Genomic DNA, 22,655 nt, shown 5'->3' on the forward strand with positions numbered 1-22,655 from the left:
TGTTTGTTAGACTGTTGATATGGTCAATTATGTGGATGGTTTTCCTAATGTTGAACCAACCTTGCATTCCTGGTATAAATCCCACCTGATCATGGTGGATGATCTTCTTAATTACTTGCTGGAGTCTCTTTGCTAGTATTCTATTTAAGATTTTTGCATCTATGTTCATTAGGGAGATTGGTCTGTAGTTTTCTTTCTCTGTTTTTGATCTCCCTGCCTTTGGAATCAGTACCATATTTGTGTCATAAAAGGAATTTGGTAGGACTCCTTCTTTGCTTATCATATCAAATAATTTGTATAGTATTGGGGTTAGTTGTTCTTTGAATGTCTGATAGAATTCACTTGTGAATCCATCAGGCCCTGGTGATTTTTTCTTGGGGAGTTCTTTGATGGCTTGTTCAATTTCTTTTTCTGATATGGGATTATTTAGGTATTCTATTTCTTCTGCTGCTGTTAATCTAGGCAGTTTATATTTTTGTAAATATTCATCCATATCTCCTAAATTGTTATATTTATTGCCATATAATTGGGCAAAATAGTTTTTAATGATTGCCTTAATTTCCTCTTCATTAGAGGTGAGGTTTCCCTTTTCATCTTTGATACTGTCAATTTGGTTTTCTTCTTTCCTTTTTTTTATTAGATTGACTAGTACTTTATCTATTTTATCTGTTTTTTCAAAGTACCAGCTTCTAGTCTTATTTATTAATTCAATAGTTCTTTTACTTTTGATTTTATTAATCTCTCCCTTGATTTTTAGTTTTTCTAATTTAGTTTCCATCTGGGGGTTTTTAATTTGCTCGCTTTCTAATTTTTTGAGTTGCATGCCCAATTCATTAATCTCTGCCCTCCCTAATTTGTTAATATATGCACTCAAGGATATAAATTTCCCCCTGAGTACTGCCTTGGCCGCATCCCACAGAGTTTGGTAGGATGTCTCATCATTGTCATTTTCTTCAATGAAATTATTATTTCTATGATTCCTTCTTTGACAAATTGGTTTTGGAGAATCATATTATTTAATTTCCAATTAGTTTTTGATTTTCCTGTCCAGGTGCCCTTACTAATTATTATTTTTATTGCATTATGATCTGAGAAGGTTACATTTATTATTTCTGCTCTTTTGCATTTGTTTGCAATGATTCTATGCCCTATAACATGGTCAATCTTTGTGAATGTGCCATGTGCAGCTGAAAAGAAGGTGTATTCCTTTTTGTCCCTATTTATTTTCCTCCACATATCAATTAGATCTAATTTTTCTAGGACTTCATTCACCTCTCTTACCTCTTTCTTATTTATTTTTCGGTTTGATTTATCTAGATCTGACAGAGGAATATTTAGATCTCCCACTAGTATGGTTTTACTATCTATTTCCTTCTTGAGCTCTGCCAGTTTCTCCTTTATGAATTTGGGTGCTATGCCACTTGGTGCATACATATTGAGCAGTGTTATTTCCTCATTGTTTATACTGCCTTTAATCAGGATGTAATGACCTTCCCTGTCTTTTTTAATCATATCTATTTTTACTTTGGCTTTGTCAGAAATCATAACAGCCACTCCTGCCTTCTTTTTCTCATTTGACGCCCAAAAGATTTTGCTCAAACCCTGAACCTTAAACTTGTGTATGTTCACCCGCCTCATATGTGTTTCTTGTAGACAACATATGGTGGGATTTTGGTTTCTAATCCACTCTGCTATTTGCTTCTGTTTTATGAGCGAGTTCATCCCATTCACATTGAGTTATAATCATCAGTTGTACATTTGCTGACATTTTCAAATCCTACCCCATTCCTATCCCTTCTCCTTAAACTATTTCCTTTAAAACCAGTGGTTTGCTATTAAGACCCTATCCCTTATCCCCTCCCTTGATTAACTTCCCTTTCTACCCCCTCTCCCTTATTTTCCCCCCCTCTTTTTGTTTTTAAAGGCCTTATGAATTCCCTCCCCCTTCTCCCCTCCCTTTTTTTATCCTCCCCACTCCCCTGCTCCCCTTGGTTTATCCCTTCTAACTTTCTCAGAAGGGTTAGATAAGAGTTTTATGTCCCAATGGATAGTATAGCTACTCTTCCCTCTCCGGGTTGATTACACTGAGAGTAAGGTTTGATTATTACCTCTTTATGCTCTCTTCCTCTCCTTCTTATAGTAGTATTTGTCCCCTCTCCCTCCCATGCCCTCTTTGTGTGTAATAGAATATCCTATTTTCTTATTCACTCAAGTTTCTCTTGGTGTCCCCTGCTATTCACCCCCTCTTTCCCATCCCCCATGCCATCTTAGATTATTTAGTGTTCCACCCTCACCCTGTGAATTATTCTTCTGATTACTATAATAGTGAATATTATAATAGTGAATAGAGTTCACTACAGAGAATTAAACATAACATTTCTCTACATAGGGATACAGATAATTAGATCTCACTAAGGCCCTTAAAAAGGCAATTTAAAAATTATAAGTTTTCTTTCCTCTGTATCTTATTTACCTTTTCAGGTTTCTCTCGGTTTTTGTGGTTGGATATCAAACTTTCCATTTAGCCCTGGTCTTTTCTGTGCAAATACCTGGAATTCTTCAATTTTGTTGAATGCCCATACTTTCCCCTAGAAATATGTAGTCAATTTTGATGGGTAGTTGATCCGTGGTTGCAGGCCCAGCTCTCTTGCCTTTCTGAATATCGTATTCCAAGCCTTGCGATCTTTTAGTGTGGAGGCTGCCAGATCCTGTGTGATCCTGATTGGTGCTCCTTGATATTTGAATTGTTTCTTTCTGGCTTCTTGTAAGATTTTTTCTTTTGCTTGGAAACTCTTGAATTTGGCAATGATATTTCTGGGTGTTTTCCTTTCTTGATCGAATGTCGCAGGTGTTCTATGAATCCTTTCAATGTCTATATTGCCCTCTTGTTGTACGACTTCAGGGCAATTTTGCTGAATTATTTCTGTTAGTATGGAGTCCAGGTTTCTATTAATTTCTGGTTTTTCTGGAAGACCAATTATTCTCAAATTGTCTCTTCTAGACCGGTTTTCTTGGTCTGTCACTCTCTCATTGAGATATTTCATGTTTCCTTCTATTTTTTCAGTCTTTTGACTTTGTTTTATTTGTTCTTGTTGTCTTGAGAGATTATTAGCTTCTAACTGCTCAATTCTAGCCTTTAGAGACTGGTTTTCAGCTATGATCTTTTGGTTTTCTTTTTCAATCTTGTTCAATTTGCTTATCAGTTCATTTGATTTCTGAGCCTCGCTTTCCAATTGCAAGATTTTACCTTTTAAACTGTTATTTTCTTGCCAGATCTCTTCCATCTTCCTCAGAATCTCAGTTTTGAACTCTTCCATAGTTTGTGAGGAGTTTTCCTTATTTCTGGAGGGTCCGGATGCTTGTTTGTTTTCCTCCTCTGTTTGCTCGGTTGTCTGGATTTTCTCTGTGTAAAAGTTGTCGAGTGTTAAAGACTTCTTTTTCTTGTTGTTATTCTTTCTCTTCTGAGCTTCCTGAGACTGGGTAGCCATCATTAGCCCAGCAGCTTCTCAGGTTTATCCTCGCGCTCAGTGTCTGTCCGCGGTCTATTGGCTTCTGAGGTCTGAGTTCTGGTTTTTTCCAAGGTCAAGCCCCCTGGTGGACCCCCTTGCTTGATCCTCTGCGGGAGGTTCCTTTACAAGTCTCAGGGCTCTGCTTCCACAGTCGTATACCCGTCCACGCTGGTTCCCCACTCAGGCTTTAGTTCCTGGCTGTGTCTGCCTCCACCCACGCCTCCGCAGTGCCTGCGCTCTCAGCCCGCGCTCTGCGTCCTGCATCCACTCTCTGCTCCCGCGCTCAGATTTCGCGTGCGTTTTTTGGCTTATTGGGGTCCTAAATCTTGCTGCTCTCAGGAACAGGCCCCGGAGCTGCCAATGACTCGATGGGTGCCCCAAACTTGCTCTATTTCTTTTTAGCTGGCTTCGGCGCTATAGATGTGTGTGGAGGGGGTGGGGGTGGGGTGGTTGCTCAGCCCGCGATTGAGTGAGAGCTGTTTCACCCCTTTATAGCATGGAAATGCCTCGATTCCACGTACCTTCCACGCTGTGCCCTGTTGTGGGGTTCCTCCGTTCGTCTGGACTTGTTTTTATGTCCCCTTGAGGAGTTTTGTGTGTTTCGGTCAGGAGAGGTTAAGAGCTGCTTCTTACTCTGCCGCCATCTTAACCCGGAACCGCCAAATGAGTCCAACTTTTAATTAGAACCATCAATCAGAATTCTTCTTTGTATATAGCTCACATATCATATAACACTTTAAGGTTGGCAAAGACCTTTCTTCAGAATAATACAATGGTGCAGTTAAGGAAAGTATTATTATTCCCACTTTACAGATGAAAAAATTGAAGCTCTAAGAAATCTAGTGACTTTCCAAGGCTCACACAGCTCATGTGTTAGACAAAATTTGGACCCAAGTCTTTTGATTCTAAGTCCAGTGCATTTTCTACATACCAAGCTGCCCCTCCAAGGTGGGTTCAAGTATGTTATTCAACATAATTAATAAAATATTTACTGAGTGCTCACTCTCTGCCAGGCACTGGGCATTGAGGATACAGAAATAAAACTGAAACAGTCTCTCTCCCTTTGAGAAACTTATCATCTACTGGGGAAAACAAAATGTATACAAATCAACATACACTAGAACAAATACAATTTATAATTGGGGGAAGCGGGTAAGGTACCTGTAGAAGGTGGCCCAAGGGTAGCCTTGAAGGAAACTGGGATTCTATAAGATGAATGAAGAGTATTTCAGGCATGAGGGATGGCTTGTTCAAAGGCCCAAACATAGGAATATTGTTTCCTGGGGATCCAAAAGGCGACTTTGGGGAGAGCATAAGTGCATGGGAAGGAATGGGAAATCTATCTAGAAAACAGAGTGAAGCCAAACTGTGAAGGGCTTCACATTCAAACATGATTTTTGTATTTAATTCTAGAATAAGAAAGCATTGGTTTTTGAAAGTACTATTACCTTTAATAACAATTTTATTAATCTATCAACAAAATACACTTATTTGATATAGTAGAAAGAGCCCTGGGCAGGAAGTCAAAACATTACCACAAGTGTAATTCAAGACCTGGTGATGTCTCTACCTCATTTAGTGGTTTGGGGCAAATCTCTAGGCCCTAGTTTCTTCATGTGCAAAACAAAGAGGGTAGATTAGATGCTATCTGATGCCTTTTTCCCTTTAACCATTCAAGAAAATTCTATTTCAACTCACCACTCTCCAAAGGTTCTGTGCTGGCATGGAAATATTATAGTCGATGTAACAGGAAATTTCTTGAGAATGTGGACTCAGAGGTGCAGCAACGTCATGCCTGAATCAATGAAGACAATACTTAATGGTAAAATTCCTCAGTACTGCTTTTGATGGTCTTTTGCCTATTTTAAAATAACTCTGGGGAACATCTGAGATGTAAGAAAAAAAAAATCTGATTTTCAATGACAAAGAATTAGCCTCAGGAAAAGCAAATAAGCTGCCTCTATTGTACTCTGTTCTGAGGGTTGGTAAAGAAGGCAGTATAGGAAGTTTGAGAGAAGAGATATGCAATGGCCACTGTGGAGAGTGGGATTGAGAATCAATTAAGGGATAAAAGTCTGACTTGCTTCAGTGAGGACCCAGTTGAAGTTAGTAATGTGTATGTAATAGCTCCAGGTTGCACAATTATAGGATCTCCTCTATCTCCGATTAATAGCACTTAAGTAGGAGGAGAAGTAAATGGTGGGAGTAATCCAGAGTTGGTGTTTGTTAAGTCACAAGGGTCAGTAAGGCAAGGGGGATCATTACAAGGTTAGGAAGGAAAGAAAATGAAGCCAGAACAAGTGTGATGGCCTGGGAAAGTCCTAAAGGCAAAAAGGATTATCTGTCATGATGAGAACAAAGAACAGATTTATGAAGAGTGAGATATAATGAGAGTTAGAATGTCAGAAGGCTATGGTCAAATAGGGGAATACCAGAAGACTGTTTTCCCCCATGATATAAGGTTGGGAACTGATAATGATAATAAAATCAAAAGACATCAATAGGTCATTTGAATCAATAAAGTTCAAAATAAGAATATAACAAAAGAGAGTCAAATGTTTTATTAAAATATAGGTAAATTATGTCACTAATATAAATTACATAATCGATAACAGTCTCAAGACTTGCCCAATCTAGTCATTATTTTTAAAAAAAGGAAACAAAGTCAACTTTGATATGACCTGTCCTCAATGAGCTATGCTGGCTCCTTGTTTTTAAACGTAATGATACATTTTGTTTTGACACATATATTTCCCAATGAATATCCAAACAACTGCAACTACAAAACATACTCCCTGAAAATAGTTAGATTATGAACAGAAAGGATGTGTCCTTTTACTTTGATAGTAAATGATACTCACACTGAATCTGACCAGTTTTGTTGTCTTTCAAAGCTGACTTTAATCACACAGTTGTAGACACCAGATTATATATGTATTTTTCTTAAACCCTTTCCTTCTTAAAATCATTGTGTATTGTGTATTGATTCTAAAGTAGAAGGGTGGTAAGGGCTAGGCAATGAGGGTTAAGTGACTTATCCAAGGGTCATACAGTTAGGAAGTGTCTGAGGTCACATTTGAACCCAGGCCTTCCTATCTCTACATCTGGCTTTCCATCCACTGAGTCACCTAGCTGCCCCCACTTGTATGTAGTTTTGGCTTTGCTTTCATCATACTCCATCATGTATACAAGTTGGTTTTTTTTGTTGTTGTTGCTTTAATTTCATAACAAAGCACAAAACAAGAAACACCTGTGAGATGCCTTTCCAACCCCTTACCCACACCCAAAACTAGAGGACAAGGCAAATAATTAAGGGCCAGAGAAGCACAGGAGTCTGTTATCCTAGGAATGGGAATGAAGTCCCCCAAAGCGAAAACTTCAAGGAGGAAGCACCCATTGTCCCCTCTGTCAAGTCACCCCAGCATCTTGGCTCTGTTTGGGAGGTGGCTGCCAGGAATAATGCTGGGGCATCCTCTCATGTCATACCAATTGCTTCTTGGATTTTGGGATCAAATCAAGTGTAGTATCTCATGTCACACCAAAGCCTGCTAAACAGAGCCAGCTCCTCAGTCATCTCCATTCTTGATCAGAAACCACCTTCTCTTGTGGATTCTTGGGGTCTCAGGAACCTGGGTCAGAATCTTTGTTTTTTATTTTATCCTCCTCCTGCCTCCATCACTATGTAGTAGTTGTAGCTTCTGGAGTCCAGAATTTTATAGCTCCTTTCCAGCTTCTCCTTCTGGTGACCCTATATCAATCTTTCATTTTTTGGCTGACACAAGATACCCTGTGGCATGAACAGGCTTCTCTTTCCTAGGCCCTTGCTGTTGGAAATCAAGCCTAAGAGTTTACAGACTTCATTGTCTTTCATGTTGTTAAAATCAAGATATTTGTCCCTCTCTAGTCCTGCTTTTTCAGAGATCATGGACAAAGGCTTGGCAATTACATCCCCCAGTTTTTTCAGTACTTGCAGTTTCAGGTCCCTTGGGTCAAATGGCATGAATAGATAAGCGGCATCTAGGTATTCTCCTTTTATCTCCTTATTTATCTTGGTTATTGACTTATTACCGATTTTTGTATGTGCCTGTTTCAGTACAAAGATCATTCTCTTCAACACAGAAAATAGAAAAAAATGAGAGCTGAGCAGTTTTCTACTTTCTCTTCAACAACCATTATCCATGAACCATCTGTTCTGAGCTACCATTCATCCTATCCTTTTCTTTCACCTTATTTCCTTCAATGAAAACTTAAAAGCCCATTATGTTCTCCTTAGCTTTCATCACCAGCCTTTGCTCCTCCAGGATCAAATATTAAATCCTCTGTTAGACTTTTAAAGCAGTTCAAAATCCAACTCTTGCTTTCAACACAGCAATACTGGCCGGAGGCTGTTCCTCAAACAAGATGCTCCATCTCTTGACTCTGGACGTTTTTACTGGCTGTTCCTCATGCTGGGAACTTTCTACCTCCTCATCTGGTAACTATGGCTTCCTGACAGTTTCAGTTAAGTCCTATCTCTTAAAAGAACCCTCACCCAGTCTTCTTTAATCTTAGTCTTTTTCCTCGGAGATTGTCCCCAATTTAGCCTCTTTGTATATTATTATTATTATTTTTAAAAACCCTTACCTTCCATCTTGGAGGCTCCAAGGCAGAAGAGGGGTAAGGGTAGGCAATGGGGGTCAAGTGACTTGCCCAGGGTCACACGGCTCTTTGTATATTATTAAAAAAACATTTTTTTTAAACCTTTACCTTCTGCCTTCGAATTGATATCAGAGTTCCAAGGCAAAAGAGCTGGAACTGCTAGGCAACTGGTTTGAAGTGACTTGCTCAAGGTCACTCATCTAGGAAGTGTCTGAGGTCAGGTTTCAACCCAGGAGGTTCCATCTCTAGGCCTGGCTCACTATCCACTGAATCACCTTGCTGCCCCAGAAATAGCTTATACTTTAAGCAGAAATATTCACCTGTCTGTGGCAGAAATGCAAAATATTATATACAATACAGAACATAGCAAAATTCTCCTTGTTTTCTTTCAGGAGCTGAGATCCTTAGTCCTTTGTCTTTATTGCTAGTAGCCCAACCCTTTTCAGAGGTCAGCTGCAGCATCTATCCAAGATACACTACTAGCTTAATGAGTTGTCCACCCAACTGTATGCCATAGTCTGAGTAATAGGTATTCTCCATCTTTTTGTTTTTTCCTTTGTGGATTATAAGGTCAATTTCTTTTGGGTGGCCATGTCTTGGTGCATCATCACAGTATCACTCATAAATGGGATCATTAAACACTCCCTTTCTTATTTAGACTTTGTATAGGATATCTTCCATAACAGTGGAAAACAGCTTTGACAGAAAAAGGCAGGAAGGTCACAGCAGATTGTGCACCATACCCGAGTTCAAATCCAGCCTCAGACACTTCCTACATACCTGACCCTGGATTAGTCATTTAATCCCTGTTTGCCTCAGTTTCTTCATCTATAAGATGGGGATAATTGATTGTTTTAGGGATCAAATGAGATAATAATTATAAAGAAATTAACATAGTACCTGACACATAATAAGAACTATATAAATATTAGCTATTATTTGTAGTTAGAAGAGATCCTTAAATAAAGTTATCTCTGTAGTTACATCTAGATGAAAGCATTTAAGGTTGGGTTTCACCCTCCTGGTCATGTTTTAGGCTAAGGAGTAGAATGCTAAAAATAGTCTACCTTTCCCATATGTAATAGTAAAACAAAACAAAATTTCTTTAAAGATTTAGTTGCCCTCCTTGATATGAACCTCAAAAGATTAGGAAAATCTCTTTAAATTCCTTTAGCTTTATAAAACAAATGTTTGCCCTTTTTGAACCCATGTAATATTTCAAGATTGGCAAGTGCCCATTTCACTTCTTCAGTCATTGTTCAGTTGTGTCTGATTCTTTATGACCCCATCTGGGATTTTCTTGGCAGAGATACTAGAGTGGTTTGACATTTTTTCCTCTAGCTCACTTTAAAGATGAGGAAACTGAGGCCAACAGGGTAATATGAGGCCAAATCTGAACTCAGGATGATGTGTCTTTTTGGCTTCAAACTGAGTATCCAATTCACTGTACCACCTAGCTATCCATTTCACTACATGCTACATAAAGCAGAACTTTCCTTTGTCTAAAAAGCGTCTTTTTCAAAATTCAAAGGATACTCTGTAGTTCTAATAGTCTTGGAGCTGTCAAACAACTAATATAAACATGTTATAATTTTATATACTTTAATCATACCTATTTCTAGACTGAAGAGTCCTAATCTGATTATGCAAATGAAAGGTAGGTGCAACAACTGGGAAAATTAAGAAGCCTGAAGCTGCAATTTCTTCCAACTAATCTAATTATATCTGAGCAAAAAGTGAACCTGGAGAGAAACAACTAAGAAGAGAATGGGTCGGGAATGGTAAGAACACTTACGTATTGAGGAAACGAGTGGTGATTCCATGGACCAGCTGCACAATATCCCCATGTCGTACAGGCCGAGGAGGATTGTTCACCACCAACTGATGCCTAGTTAACAGAAAAAATATTTGTCTCTCTGCCCAGAAGTGGAAGTAAAGTGTCATCATCGAAATTATGGTAAACTGAGGCACAGAGTTTCAAACAATTTATTGGTAAGTCTGGCAATTATCAGTCAGCCACAAGATCACAAGGTAGGGTTTACTAGCCTTCATGTAGTTTTAGAAAGTATTAGACAACAAAAGAACAGGCAGTATCACATATGGACAAGAATATGAGTTGTTACAAAGTCTGAAGCACCATGGGCAGCAAGAACAATAGGAAAGGTTGACTGATAGAATCCATCTGCTCACTGGTTGAAAAGAAATGACAGATTTCTTGATGCTCACCTGCATTCTGTAAGAGCTATTAATGGGATTATAGCTCTCCTTTAATTGTAAATGGGTATACAAAGATGTGGAGGAAGTAAGGTGGCTCAGTGGATAGAGCACTGGGCCTCCTGGAAGTAAGAAAGACCTGAGTTCAAGTCCAGCTTTGGATACTTACTAGCTACGTGACCCTGAGCAAATCACTTAACTTCTATTTGTCTTCATATGCTAAAGAAGGAAATGGTAAACCACTCTAGTATCCTTGCCAAGAAAACCTTGTGGAAACAAAGAATTGGATAGGATTGAATGACTGAACAACAACATGTAAAGCTGTACAGAGATAACATATTTCTTTGAGCTAAGGTGATCTATAGGCAACTGAATTTTAAACTAACTCAGAGGGAGAACTGAATTTCTGGACTCAGGAACTTCTGAACTTAAGTCAGAGACAAAGCAATATGGTTCAGCTAGTCACAGAACAGAATCAATTTCAGAATGGAATCACATATAAAATAGGAAATCAATAGTTTGTTTTCTCAGAAGTTAGTTATAGAAATAAATGCACATAAATCATCAGCATTTCTATATATTTTCAACACATCACAGCAGCAAGAGGTAGAAAGAGAAACACCATTTAAAATCACCCTAGACAATATAAAATACTTAGGAATATATCTACCAAAACAAACACAGGAATTATATGAAAACAACTACAAAACACTTTCCAAACAATTAAAACTAGATCTAAACAATTGGAAAAACATTGATTGCTCATGGGTAGGACGAGCTAACATAATAAAAATGACCACTCTACCCAAATTAACTTACCTATTTAGCCCCATACCTATCAAGCTACCAAAAAACTTTTTCACTGAAATTAGGAAAAACTATAACAAAGTTCATTTGGAATAACAAAAGATCAAGAATATCAAGGGAAATAATGAAAAAAAACATGAAGGAAGGGGGCCTAGCAGTACCAGATATTAAACTATACTATAAAGCAGCAGTCATCAAAACAGTGTGGTACTGGCTAAGAGACAGAAGGGAGGATCAGTGGAATAGACTTGGGGTAAGTGACGTCAGCAAGACAGTATATGATAAACCCAAAGAGCCCAATTTTGGGGACAAAAATCCACTATTTGACAAAAACTGTTGGGAAATTTGGAAAACAATATGGGAGAGATTAGGTTTAGATCAACATCTCACACCCTACACCAAGATAAATTCAGAATGGGTGAATGACTTGAATATAAAGAGGGAAATTATAAATAAGTTAAGTGAACACAGAATAGTATACTTGTCAGATCTCTGGGAAAGGAAAGATTTTAAAACCAAGCAAGAGTTAGAGAAAATTACAAAATGTAAAATAAATTATTTTGATTATATAAAACTAAAAAGCTTTTGTACAAACAAAAACAATGTAGCCAAGATCAGAAGGGAAACAACAAATTGGGAAAAAAATCTTTATAACAAAAAACTCTGACAAGGGTCTAATTACTCAAATATATGAGGAGTTAAATCAATTGTATAAAAAATCAAGCCATTCCCCAACTGATAAATGAGCAAGAGAAATGAATAGGCAATTTTCAGGTAAAGAAATCAAAAGTATCAATAAGCACATGAGAAAGTGTTCTAAATCTCTAATAATTAGAGAAATGCAAATCAAAACAACTCTGAGGTATCACCTCACACCTAGCAGAATGGCTAAAATGAAAGAAGGGGAGAGTAATGAATGTTGAAGGGGATGTGGCAAAATTGGGACATTAATGCATTGCTGGTGGAGCTGTGAACTGATCCAACCATTCTGGATGGCAATTTGGAACTATGCTCAAAGGGCTATAAAAGAATGCCTGCCCTTTGATCCAGCCATACCATTGTTGGGTTTGTACCCCAACGAGATCATAGATAAACAGACTTGCACGAAAATATTTATGTGGTGGCAAAAAACTGGAAAATGAGGGCATGCCCTTCAATTGGGGAATGGCTGAACAAATTGTGGTATATGCTGATGATGGAATACTATTGTGCTAAAAGGAATAATATTAACTAGAGGAGTTCCAGGTGAACTGGAAAGACCTCCAGGAATTGATGCAGAGTGAAAGGAGCAGAGCCAGAAGAACATTGTACACAGAGACTATACTATGGTAAAATCGAATGTAATGGACTTCTGTACCAGCAGCAATGCAATGACACAAGACAGCTCTGAGGGATTTATGGTAAAGAACGCTGCCCACATTCAGAGGAAGGACTGCAGGAGAGGAAACATATAAGAAAAACAACTGCTTGAACACATGGGTTGATGAGGACATGATAGGGGATCGAAACTATCACACCAATGCAACTATCAACAATTTGGAAATAGGTCTTGATTAATGACATATGTTAAAACCAGTGGAAATGTGTATCAGCTACAGGAGGGGGTTGTGGGAGAGGAGAGGGAAAGAACATGAATCTTGTAACCATTGAAAAATATTCTCAATTAATTAATTAACATTAAAAAAAAAAAAAAAGGGGGACAGCTGGGTAGCTCAGTGAATTGAGAGCCAGGCCTAGAGACGGGAGATCCTAGGTTCAAATCTGGCCTCATATACTTCCCAGTTGTAACCCTGGGCAAATCACTTGAACCCCATTGCCTAGTCCATAACACTCTTTTGCCTTGGAGCCAGACACAGTATTGGCTCCAAGACAAAATGTAAGGGTTTAAATAAATTTTAAAAAAAACCCTCAAATTAGATTCCTCATATCAAATGAGGACCATTTTGCTTCACATTTTCAAGATGAAAGAACACTAGATATGGAGTGAAAGATCATGAGTTCCAATGTTTCCTTTGCCTTTCATTACTTGTGCTGGGCCTGGGTTTCAACATCTATAAAATGAAGGCATTTGACTATATAACCTTTAACATTTCCCTTAGCACTCTGATATTTTTCTGTTTTCTGGGATCTGCATCTCCTCCTACCAATCCAGCAGAAACAGAATTTTCCATTACTAAAATATATATTATGATTATCAAGAAACTATTTTTATGGCTACCAGATCAAAAATTTTTAATTATGTCTATTGTAAAGAGATGTTAATTACTATAGAGGTTCAAGCACTTGGTGGTGCCCCTGTGAGAGTTTCCTTCAATGTACTCACTTCCCGGGATCTTTTACAATCCACCAGTTATTGACATCTTTGAATGGATAACAGGTCACCTGTTGCTGGTGGGAGCTGCCTCGGCCATTCTCATACCTAGAGAGAGAAGAATGAACACCAGAGCAATTGGATTTTAACCAAATTAGCAGCCAAGCTCCCTATTTTCTCATTTTCTTTAAATGTTAGTCAACTAACTCTTTCCTATTGTTCTACACAAATATAAAGGAAAATCTCATTTGTATTAAAAGGTATCCAAGGCATTCAGGTTTAACTTTATTTCACATATTTTCTCCATGGATAGGATAAATTAATAATATAAACAATGTTTTAGTATTTGAGAATAAAGTGCTTCGAAGAATCCTGGATCCTGACTTTCTGGACTTCAAAATCATGCCTCTAATGTGTAATGCAGGGAAATGCTATCTCATCCAGGAACTTCCCACAGAGCCTAGGGCCTCCTCACTCTGTAACATTTTACCATCCTCTTGGCCTGCTTATCCTAGACTATCCCTCTGTAAGGCCTGTTCCTTCTTCTCCCATCAGTGTGTTCCTCTGAAAGCCTCTATTTTTGTGAAGGAGTTCAGGCTAACCTACCCTTATTTCATTCTTGGCCTCATTCCAGATTTTTTGGTCTTTAAAAATCACCTTCTCCAAACTCCTGCTACTTTTTGGTTTCCCTTTATGTGTTATCTTCCTCCGTTAGAATGTAAGCTCTTTGATGCTAGAGACTGTCTTTTCTTTTGCTTTTATTTGTATCATCAGGACCTATTAGCACAGAGCCTGGTATATCATAAGCACCTTATAAATGCTTCTTTCCTTCCTTTAGCTCTCTATAGGCAACCTTTCACACATAAAAGATTGCTATAGAGCAGTGATTTCCAAAGTGGGTGCTACCGCCCCTTGGTGGGTGCTGCAGCGTTCCAGGAGAGCAGCGATGGCCACAGGTGCATTTGTCTTTCCTATTAATTGCTATTAAAATTAAAAAAATTAATTTCCAGGGGGCTAAGTAATATTTTTTCTGGAAAGGGGGCAGTAGGCCAAAAAAGTTTGGGAACTACTGCTATAGAGAGAATCCTTGAGTGGAAGGAGACTCTTCCTCAATGAGTTCTTCTTTCATTTTACAGATGAAGGAAATGATGCCTAGGGACTTTAAATATGCTCATTAAAATTCATCCTTATTTTATTCATTCAGAATAAATCTAGCAGAATGTCTACCAGGCAAGACTTTGGTGGATCATTTTAAACATAAAGCAAAGTCTACTTCAGACTAAACACCCAATTAGCCAAATGAGTGAGCTTTTTTTTTTAATTAAAAAAAAACAAAAACTCTTTCCTTCTGTCTTAGAATCAATACTAAGTATAGGTTCCAAGGCAGAAGAGTAGTGAAGGCTAGGGAATTGGGGTCAAGTGACTTGCCCCAGGATCACATAGCTAGGAAGTATCTGAGGCCAGATTTAAACCCAGGTCTTCCAGACTCTAGACCAGTGATTCCCAAAGTGGGCACCCCCCCCCATGGGTGCTGCAGCAATGGGGGGGAGGGGGCCCACAATGATGGCCACAGGTACATTTGGGGGCGGTGAATAACTGTAAGGGGGCGATGATAGTATGTAACAGGGGGTGCTGAGTAATATTTTTTCTGGAAAGGGGGCGGTAGGCCAAAAAAGTTTGGGATTCAACTGAGCAACCTAACAGTCCCCAAATGAATATGTTTTAATATATGTAGAGATGACTTTTTTACTTGTCAATTTTAATCCCTACTAGGTTTTCTGACAGAGACCATCAGTTAATTCAATAAATCCCTCTGCAAAATTCATAGCAGAAAAGGCAATGCTGATATTTCCTAGCTGTGTGACCCTGGGCAAGTCACTTAACCCCAACTGCTTAGCTCTTTCTACTCTTCTGCCTTGGAACCAATACTTAATATCAGTTCTAAAAGAACTGTGGGAGTAGAAACACAGAAGAAAAACAACTGCCTGATCACATGGGTTGATGGGGATATAATTGGGGATGTAGACTCTAAACAATCAGCCTAGTGCAAATATCAATAATATGGAAATAGGTCTGGATTAATGACACATGTAAAACTCAATGGAATTGCTCATTGGCTATTGGAGGGGAGTAAGGAGAGGGGAGGGAAAAAACACGAATCATGTAACCATGGAAGAATATTATAAATTAAATAAACTTAATTTTTAAAATATAGCAATTCTAAGACAAAAAGTAAGGGTTTAAAAAAATTCATAGCAGAGCTGGAATTTTTTGTCAGTCACCAAGCTCTATAAGGCAAATCTTCTCAAAAGCATTTCTGAGATGTTTCTCTATCTCGAGCTGTAAAATGGACATTTGTTACCTGATAGGGTAGGTATTCTTATGTGAATGAAGCCAGCAGGGCATGGGTTTACCCAAAACATTTCTCAAAGTGATCTGGGAGCCATAGGCTACTTCTAGAGGCTGCCCTTGTGTGATGCGAGCTAATCCACCCTGAAAAAGAAAAGGAAAAATTTCAGCCAGAGATAGAAATTACTTTGTAAAAGAGGCTTACAAAGTCATTCATTTGTAACTAGCTGAGATATTATGAGAGGCTGAAGGATATCTTCTTGGATTAATTTTATCAATTATTTCTGAGGAAATTAGAGTAGTAAGATTTTGTGCATCCATACATTTCTGATATTTATCAATAAGTTCTGTTCTGTGGAATCAAATGCTTTAAAAAAAAAAAAAAACAACCTTTCCTTTTGTCTTAGAATCAATACTGTGTATTGGTTCTAAGGCAGAAGAGTGGTAAGGGTAGGCAATGGGGGTGAAATGACTTGTCCAGGGTCACACGGCTAGAAGTATCTGAGGTCAGATTTGAACCCAGGACCTTCCATCTCCAGGCCTAGCTCTCAATCCACTGAGCCACCCAGCATCCCTAAAACAAATGCTTTTTTAAAGTAATCAATAAATAGTGAGCACATGACTATGCATATTTGTTGTAAAGGCTTTGCTATTCTCTTTTTTTAGTAGGAGAGGTAGGAGGAGGAGAAAACAAATGCTTGTTAATTTTTAAAGAATTTTAAAATAAAAAATAAAAACAATGGGATATTGTTAATTCTACCTCCTTCAAGTCAATTATAAAATACAAAAGCTGTGGTTTGTTGTGGAAGACTGCCTATGAAAAAGTCTGTTTTTTTCCTTTAATACATATTATTAATGCATGTGAAAGTGATGCTCAAAAAAAATTTTCATGACTATTTGCACATCTACAAGATGAGTCTAAAGTATGAGTGAATATAGAACAATATGGTATAAAGATAAAAAAAAAACTCCAAAAGAAAGATTAGAAGCATCATATCCTGAAATTGCCCAAAGCAGCTACAGAACAGAACATCTAAAAAGAGTCTTGTCCTTTACTCCTATGCCAATCAGAATGCTTTAGAAATAAAAATGGAGAAGTTCCTATCAAGATGGGTGCCCTGAAAAGAAGGCAAATCACTCAATTCTTATGTATCTACTCCAGCAAAACCCTAAAGTTTATATCAGATTAAATAATTATCAAGAAATCCAGTGAGAAACTACAATAAAGGATTTGTTCCACTTCAGAACTGCATAAAAAGCGGGGTGGGGAGGAGTGGGAAAGGAGAGACAAGCATTGAGTAGCCCTCCATCACAACCAGGGAAGATCAGAGATATGCTTCATGGAGGTGGCAAGAGCAGAAGGCTCTTGAGGGCAGAGCAGTCTCAGGGTGGTCACAAAGCCCCCAAGTGGGGTTTGCAAACAATGGGTAGCTCTCATGGTCCTCAAAAAAGATATCCCAGGCTCAGGAGCCTTAACATCCCTAGCACTGTGTTCTGAGATACCAGAAAAGGTCCTAAAGATCCAGCACTTGGTACTTCAAGGATCCAGAGGGAGAGAACCCTTGGAGGCAGAGATCAGCCCAGTAATCCAAGAGACCCAGTGCAAAACCAAACAGAGCTGACTACTTCGCCTAAAAGCATAGCAGGGAGAGGAACTAGCTGTAGCACACAGCCCTAATGCAAGACCTAAAACTGGAAAAATAAGTAAATCAAAGAAACACCACTCAATAGCAAAAATGATTGCAAATCTAACTCTATTATCAGTTGCAAGAGCCTCAATCAAAGGAAAAAAATCAATTTTTCCCAAGGATGATGCCTAAAAGAAATGAAGAAAGAGATTAAAAAAAAATTGCAGTAAAGAACTATAAAGAGAATAAATAGATAAGCAGAGAATGTGGTGAACCTCAAACAAGAAATGGAATCCTTGGAGGCAGCTGGGTGGCTCAGTGAATTCTCAGTGGATTCTGGTCTCGGACCCTTCCTAGCTGTGAGACCCTGGGCAAGTCACTTAACCCCCATTGCCTAGCCCTTACCACTCTTCTGCCTTAAAACCAATACACAGTATTGATTCTAAGATGAAAGAAAAGGGTTTAAAAAACAAAAGAGAGATGGAATCCTTGAAAACCAGAATAAACACCAAACCAATCAATTATTCCCTGAGATTCCAAGGAATATTAAAATGAAATTTAAAAATTGAAGAATAGAAGAAAATATATGATAGCTGCTATCAAAAACAACTGAAAAAAAAAAGGAGAAAGAATTCTAAAATCAGTAGATTACTTCACAGCCTTGATTGTTAATGGGTCTGGACATAATATTTCAAGAAATTGTAAATGAAAATTACTCAGGACTATTGAAATCAGGATTATTATATCATTATATATATTAAATATAAGGAATTCAATGACTTTCTCTTTTTTAAAAAAAAACAACCAAAAGGAACAATTCCAGGAATGTCATAGCCAAAACCTAGACGCCTTCTATGTCAAAGGAAAAAACACAGCTGGTCTCTGGAAAGAAGGAGCTCAAGTACAGAAACCATAGCCACAATCACAAAAGAAACTGGGCAACCTTTATTAAAAATAAGAAGAGATCTTGTAATACAATATTCCAACAGGCTTACTACCAAAAATAATTTATCTTACAAAGCTGGGTAGAATCCTGGGGGGTGGGGGGAGAAGATGGACCTTTAATTGAATTGGGGACTTTCAAACATTTCTGGTACAAAGACCACAGCTGAGTATTTACTTTGAAATACAAACATAATAGTCTGGAAAAACCTAGGAATAGAATAAGAACTTTAATGTCTTCAAAAGGTACTAAGATAGATAGGGAAGAGAGTGGAGAAAGGGAGAGAATTTGGAACAGAAAATACATGCTTAAAAAATGTATTAAGTGAGTTAAACAAGAAAAACAGAGGTCTGGAGGTAGAGTGGTTGTTAAAAGGCTTTAAGAGTGGGATGAGAAAGGAGGGTAAAAAGAGAAATATACTAGTATAAGAAGGAAGAATAGAAACATGAAGGAAGTTGTGAGGGGAAGTGGGCATCAGATGAACTTCATTCTTAGCTGAAATAAACAAAAAGGAGGGTTGAACACACACATGGTTTGATGTAGAAATAATATCAAACTCAATAGGAAGCCAGTGAGAATAAAGAGAAATGTAGTTAGGAAGGATTATATCATGGAGGTAAAAGGCACAAGCAAAATGGATTTCCTGATTGTGAAAAGAGGGACTAAAAGGGTTAAAAAAAAAAAAAGAAATGGTACAGATTACCAATATTATATGAATTTTCACAACAAATTATCATTTAATAAAATATGTATGTGCAAATCACTTTGCAAACCTTAAAATGCTATATAAATGTTAGTTATTATATAAGTGATGGCTCCACAGGAAAAATTTCTGGACTGTTATTTTAATTATAGTACTATTCCTTATTTTCACTTCTTACCTCCAAGCTGGCTTGGAAAGCACTAGACATAATTTGATCATGGGGTCCAGAGCGGTATAGTACAATCAGATGAACATAGAAGAAAGATAAATACATAACTGCTGGTACAATCAACAAAGCTACTCCTCTGGCTAGCAAATGACAGAATACACAAGCCTGTCGGAAGATTTAAAAACACATAATTACTTCTTCTTGTCAAAGTTAAACTTTGAATTTCTACTTTATCTATTAATTGCATTCTCCATTTGGGAAATATAAAAAGCATCAACTTTATTTAATTAAAAAAATATATATATAGACCATTAAACTGCTGCACTATCAAAATGCTGATATATTTTTGTGATACTATGTTTTCTAGCCAATAAATGTGTGATACCAATGGATTTTTATTACCTACATTTGATAACGCTTGGTCTCCAATCAAGTGCCAGGCATGGACTGAAGCAATGGTAAGTAGCAGTATATAAGTGAAAAGGCCCATATATTTTACCCTGAAAATATATCATAAAGAAATAAAACTGGGATATAAAAAACAAAGTGGGGGAGGCAAACCACATCTACCCAAAAGAACTGAACTTACCCAACTGCACAAGAACAAGAAACTCCAGTCAATATTAGCCAAAACCACCAGCTCACAGAAAATGAGCTAGGATGAGAAAACAGAACATAAAAATAGTACTCAAACTGCAGCATTATCAGTTACATAAAGATCAAAGATGATACAGAGGGGGATTTCTCTGGATTAGTAAATAGAAATTAACATCAGATAAAACAAATACTTCACATCAGTCAATAAGAACATGATAAAGGGTGTCTCAAAAGTCTTAGTGTATTTTAAAGTTGTAATAACTTTAGAAGTATAAACAGCACAAACTTACAAAAAAAAACTTTTGAAAGGTTATTTCAAAATACTGTTGCTGGGGCAGTTGGGTAGCTCAGTGGATTGAGAGCTAGGCCTAGAGACGGGAGGTCCTAGGTTCAAATCTGGGTTCAGACACTTCCCAGCTGTGTGACCCTGGGCAAGTCACTTGACCCCCATATTGCCTACCCTTACCACTCTTCCACCTATAAGTCAATACAGAAGTTAAGGGTTTAAAATTAAAAAAAAAAATAAAAAAAAAATAATGTTGCTTCTTAATAAAATTCAATATAATCACCATTTTGTGATATGCATCACACACTAGTCAATTCTGGTCTTTGTAAAAATTTTCAGCAACTGCTGCTCAATGACAAGATTATTTGTAATCCTAGCCTTAAGAGCATCTGAAGAACAATGCTCTGATGCAAACATGACAGTTTTGACATGACACCATGAGAAAAAGTCTCTTGGAGATAGATCAAGGAAGAAGACCTCCTCTACTAATTCACTAATCTGAGAAAATGTCATCCAGAAACTGTCATACATGCAATGCATAATAACAAGATGCTACATCTTGTTAAAATTAAAAAATCATTATTTGAAATACATAAAACTAAATAGAAATTTTAAATAATTAAACTTTCAAATTATGTTTTTTGTAGGTTTGCAGGATTTAGACTTTTGAAGATATTAGTGCTTAAAACTGCACTAAGATTTTAGGGAGAGAGAGATTGTGAGTGGGAGCGTGCATGCGCACGCGTGTGTATATGTGTGTGTGTTCTAAAGGGACACCCATATACAAATAAACACATAGGGTATGGTTAGCACATGGGCTAAGTTTGGAAGGTGTAAATAATGTGCGCTATAAAAGAAAGAAAAAATATGCATATAAATAATGTTGTCATCCAGTCTTGTCTGACTCTTTGTGATCTGTGGAACAAACTGTCCATTGGGTTTTCAAAGTAAAGAGTGGTTTCAAAGTAAAAAGTTTTGCCTTTTTCCTTCTTCAGTTTTTATGCAGGCAAGGGTCAAGTAACTCGCCCAGGGTCACATAGCTAGGTAAGTATCTGAGGTCAGATATGAACTTGTCTTTCTGACTCCAGGCCTGGTGCTCCATCTTCTATACCACTTAGCAGCCCTTATACAAATAACATTAATTTTAGCTAGCATGCTCTCAAAATTCAAGACATAAAAGTCCAAATGGAAAAAGCAACATGTGGATTATTTCTATTAAGGAAGGATTCATCAAAGTAGCCTTACCTGTTTTTTTGGGAATTTGAGAATTTCAGGTAGGACAATACAGCCAGGAGATTAAAAAAAATTAATAATGACTCCAATAGCATCAGCCTAGACTGAGTAATCAAAGAATTCTCTGTTATAAGGAGAAAAATGAACAAAAGGTGAGCCATGACCAAATTTATGGAAATGAGTTAAAAACATCTGGGATTCTTTTATTTTTCTTAATTGTCTCACAATCCCATTCATGACAGTGGTTTTTGTAAACCTTTTTATTGCTTCTCAAATCTTCCATGTTTCTTCCTTATCCCAGACTCCCAGCTGAGAAAACTGCCTCCTATTTCATCAACAGAATTGAGGCAATTAGCTGAGGGCTCCTTTTCCTCCCTTCTTCCTCATCCCAAGTCAGTCAGATGCTTTTCTGCCACTAACTATGCTTTGATCCCTATCTCATATGAAAAGATGACCCTTCTCCTTGCCAACGCAAATCTCCCTACCTACACAAGTGATCTCATTCCATCTTATCTCCTCCAACAGAATGACTCCTTACCATCCCCACTCTTAATTATCTTCAATTATTCCTTGTCTACTGGCTGCTTTCCTATTGCCTACATATATATGGTTCATATCTTACCTAGCTTCAAAAAATTCAATTTATCTATCCCTTGCTGTCATCTCATTTGTTTCCTCCATTTTGTGGTTAAACTCCTTGAGAAAGCTGTCTACAATGGATGCATCACTTTCCTTTCCTCTTACTCTCTTTTTAATAATCTATAATATGACTTCTGACTTTGTCATTCAACTAAAATTGCTCTCTCCAAAATGATCAATGTGCTCTTTATGGTCAATGGCCTGAAACCAAGATGGGGGAGTAGCAGGAAGAAATAGAATGAGCTCCCTACAATTCTTCACTACCCTCTGTTCTATAACTCCTCCAAACAGATCTAGAAAACATATTAACCTGAATCCTGATTGAGAAATTTAAAAAAAATTATAGTGAGTCATTTTTCCAAACCAAGTTGGCAAAGGCTTAGGGACCCAGAGAAGTCTTCTGACATTGGGGACAGGGTCTGGCCAGGAGAATGCCAGCGTAGGGAAAGGGGATATATGCACTTAGGCTAGAAGAGGCTCCAGATCCAATATAGAGACATAAAAGTGAATGGAGTATAGGGACAGGTAGCAACTAGTAGTTCGGCCACTCACTAGCCAGTTCCAGTTCCAGATTGAGTGTGGACAGAGAAGGTAGTCTGCATCTAGGGAATACACTGCAGGGGGAGGAA

The 22,655-nt window shown here is 37.7% G+C and overlaps 1 protein-coding gene across 3 annotated transcripts in view; it reads right to left on the reverse strand.

The window, feature by feature from the left end:
- POMT1 (protein O-mannosyltransferase 1) overlaps positions 1-22,655 on the reverse strand; it is a 46,574-nt gene that overhangs the window by 16,574 nt on the left and 7,345 nt on the right. For 2 of the 3 annotated variants that reach the window (XM_044663966.1, XM_044663965.1), the window contains exons 5-12: positions 21,400-21,511; positions 19,861-19,926; positions 19,678-19,771; positions 19,281-19,436; positions 15,842-15,972; positions 13,492-13,587; positions 9,943-10,035; positions 5,208-5,304 (exon numbers count right to left, since the gene is read on the reverse strand). In XM_044663966.1, the coding sequence (XP_044519901.1) occupies positions 5,208-5,304; positions 9,943-10,035; positions 13,492-13,587; positions 15,842-15,972; positions 19,281-19,436; positions 19,678-19,771; positions 19,861-19,926; positions 21,400-21,511 (845 nt within the window). Of the gene's footprint in view, positions 1-5,207; positions 5,305-9,942; positions 10,036-13,491; positions 13,588-15,841; positions 15,973-19,280; positions 19,437-19,626; positions 19,772-19,860; positions 19,927-21,399; positions 21,512-22,655 lie in introns of all 3 variants that reach the window. The other variant, XM_044663964.1, reaches the window with a different exon arrangement.

Source organism: Gracilinanus agilis, chromosome 2, assembly GCF_016433145.1.
Source record: "Gracilinanus agilis isolate LMUSP501 chromosome 2, AgileGrace, whole genome shotgun sequence".
Taxonomy (NCBI): domain Eukaryota; kingdom Metazoa; phylum Chordata; class Mammalia; order Didelphimorphia; family Didelphidae; genus Gracilinanus; species Gracilinanus agilis.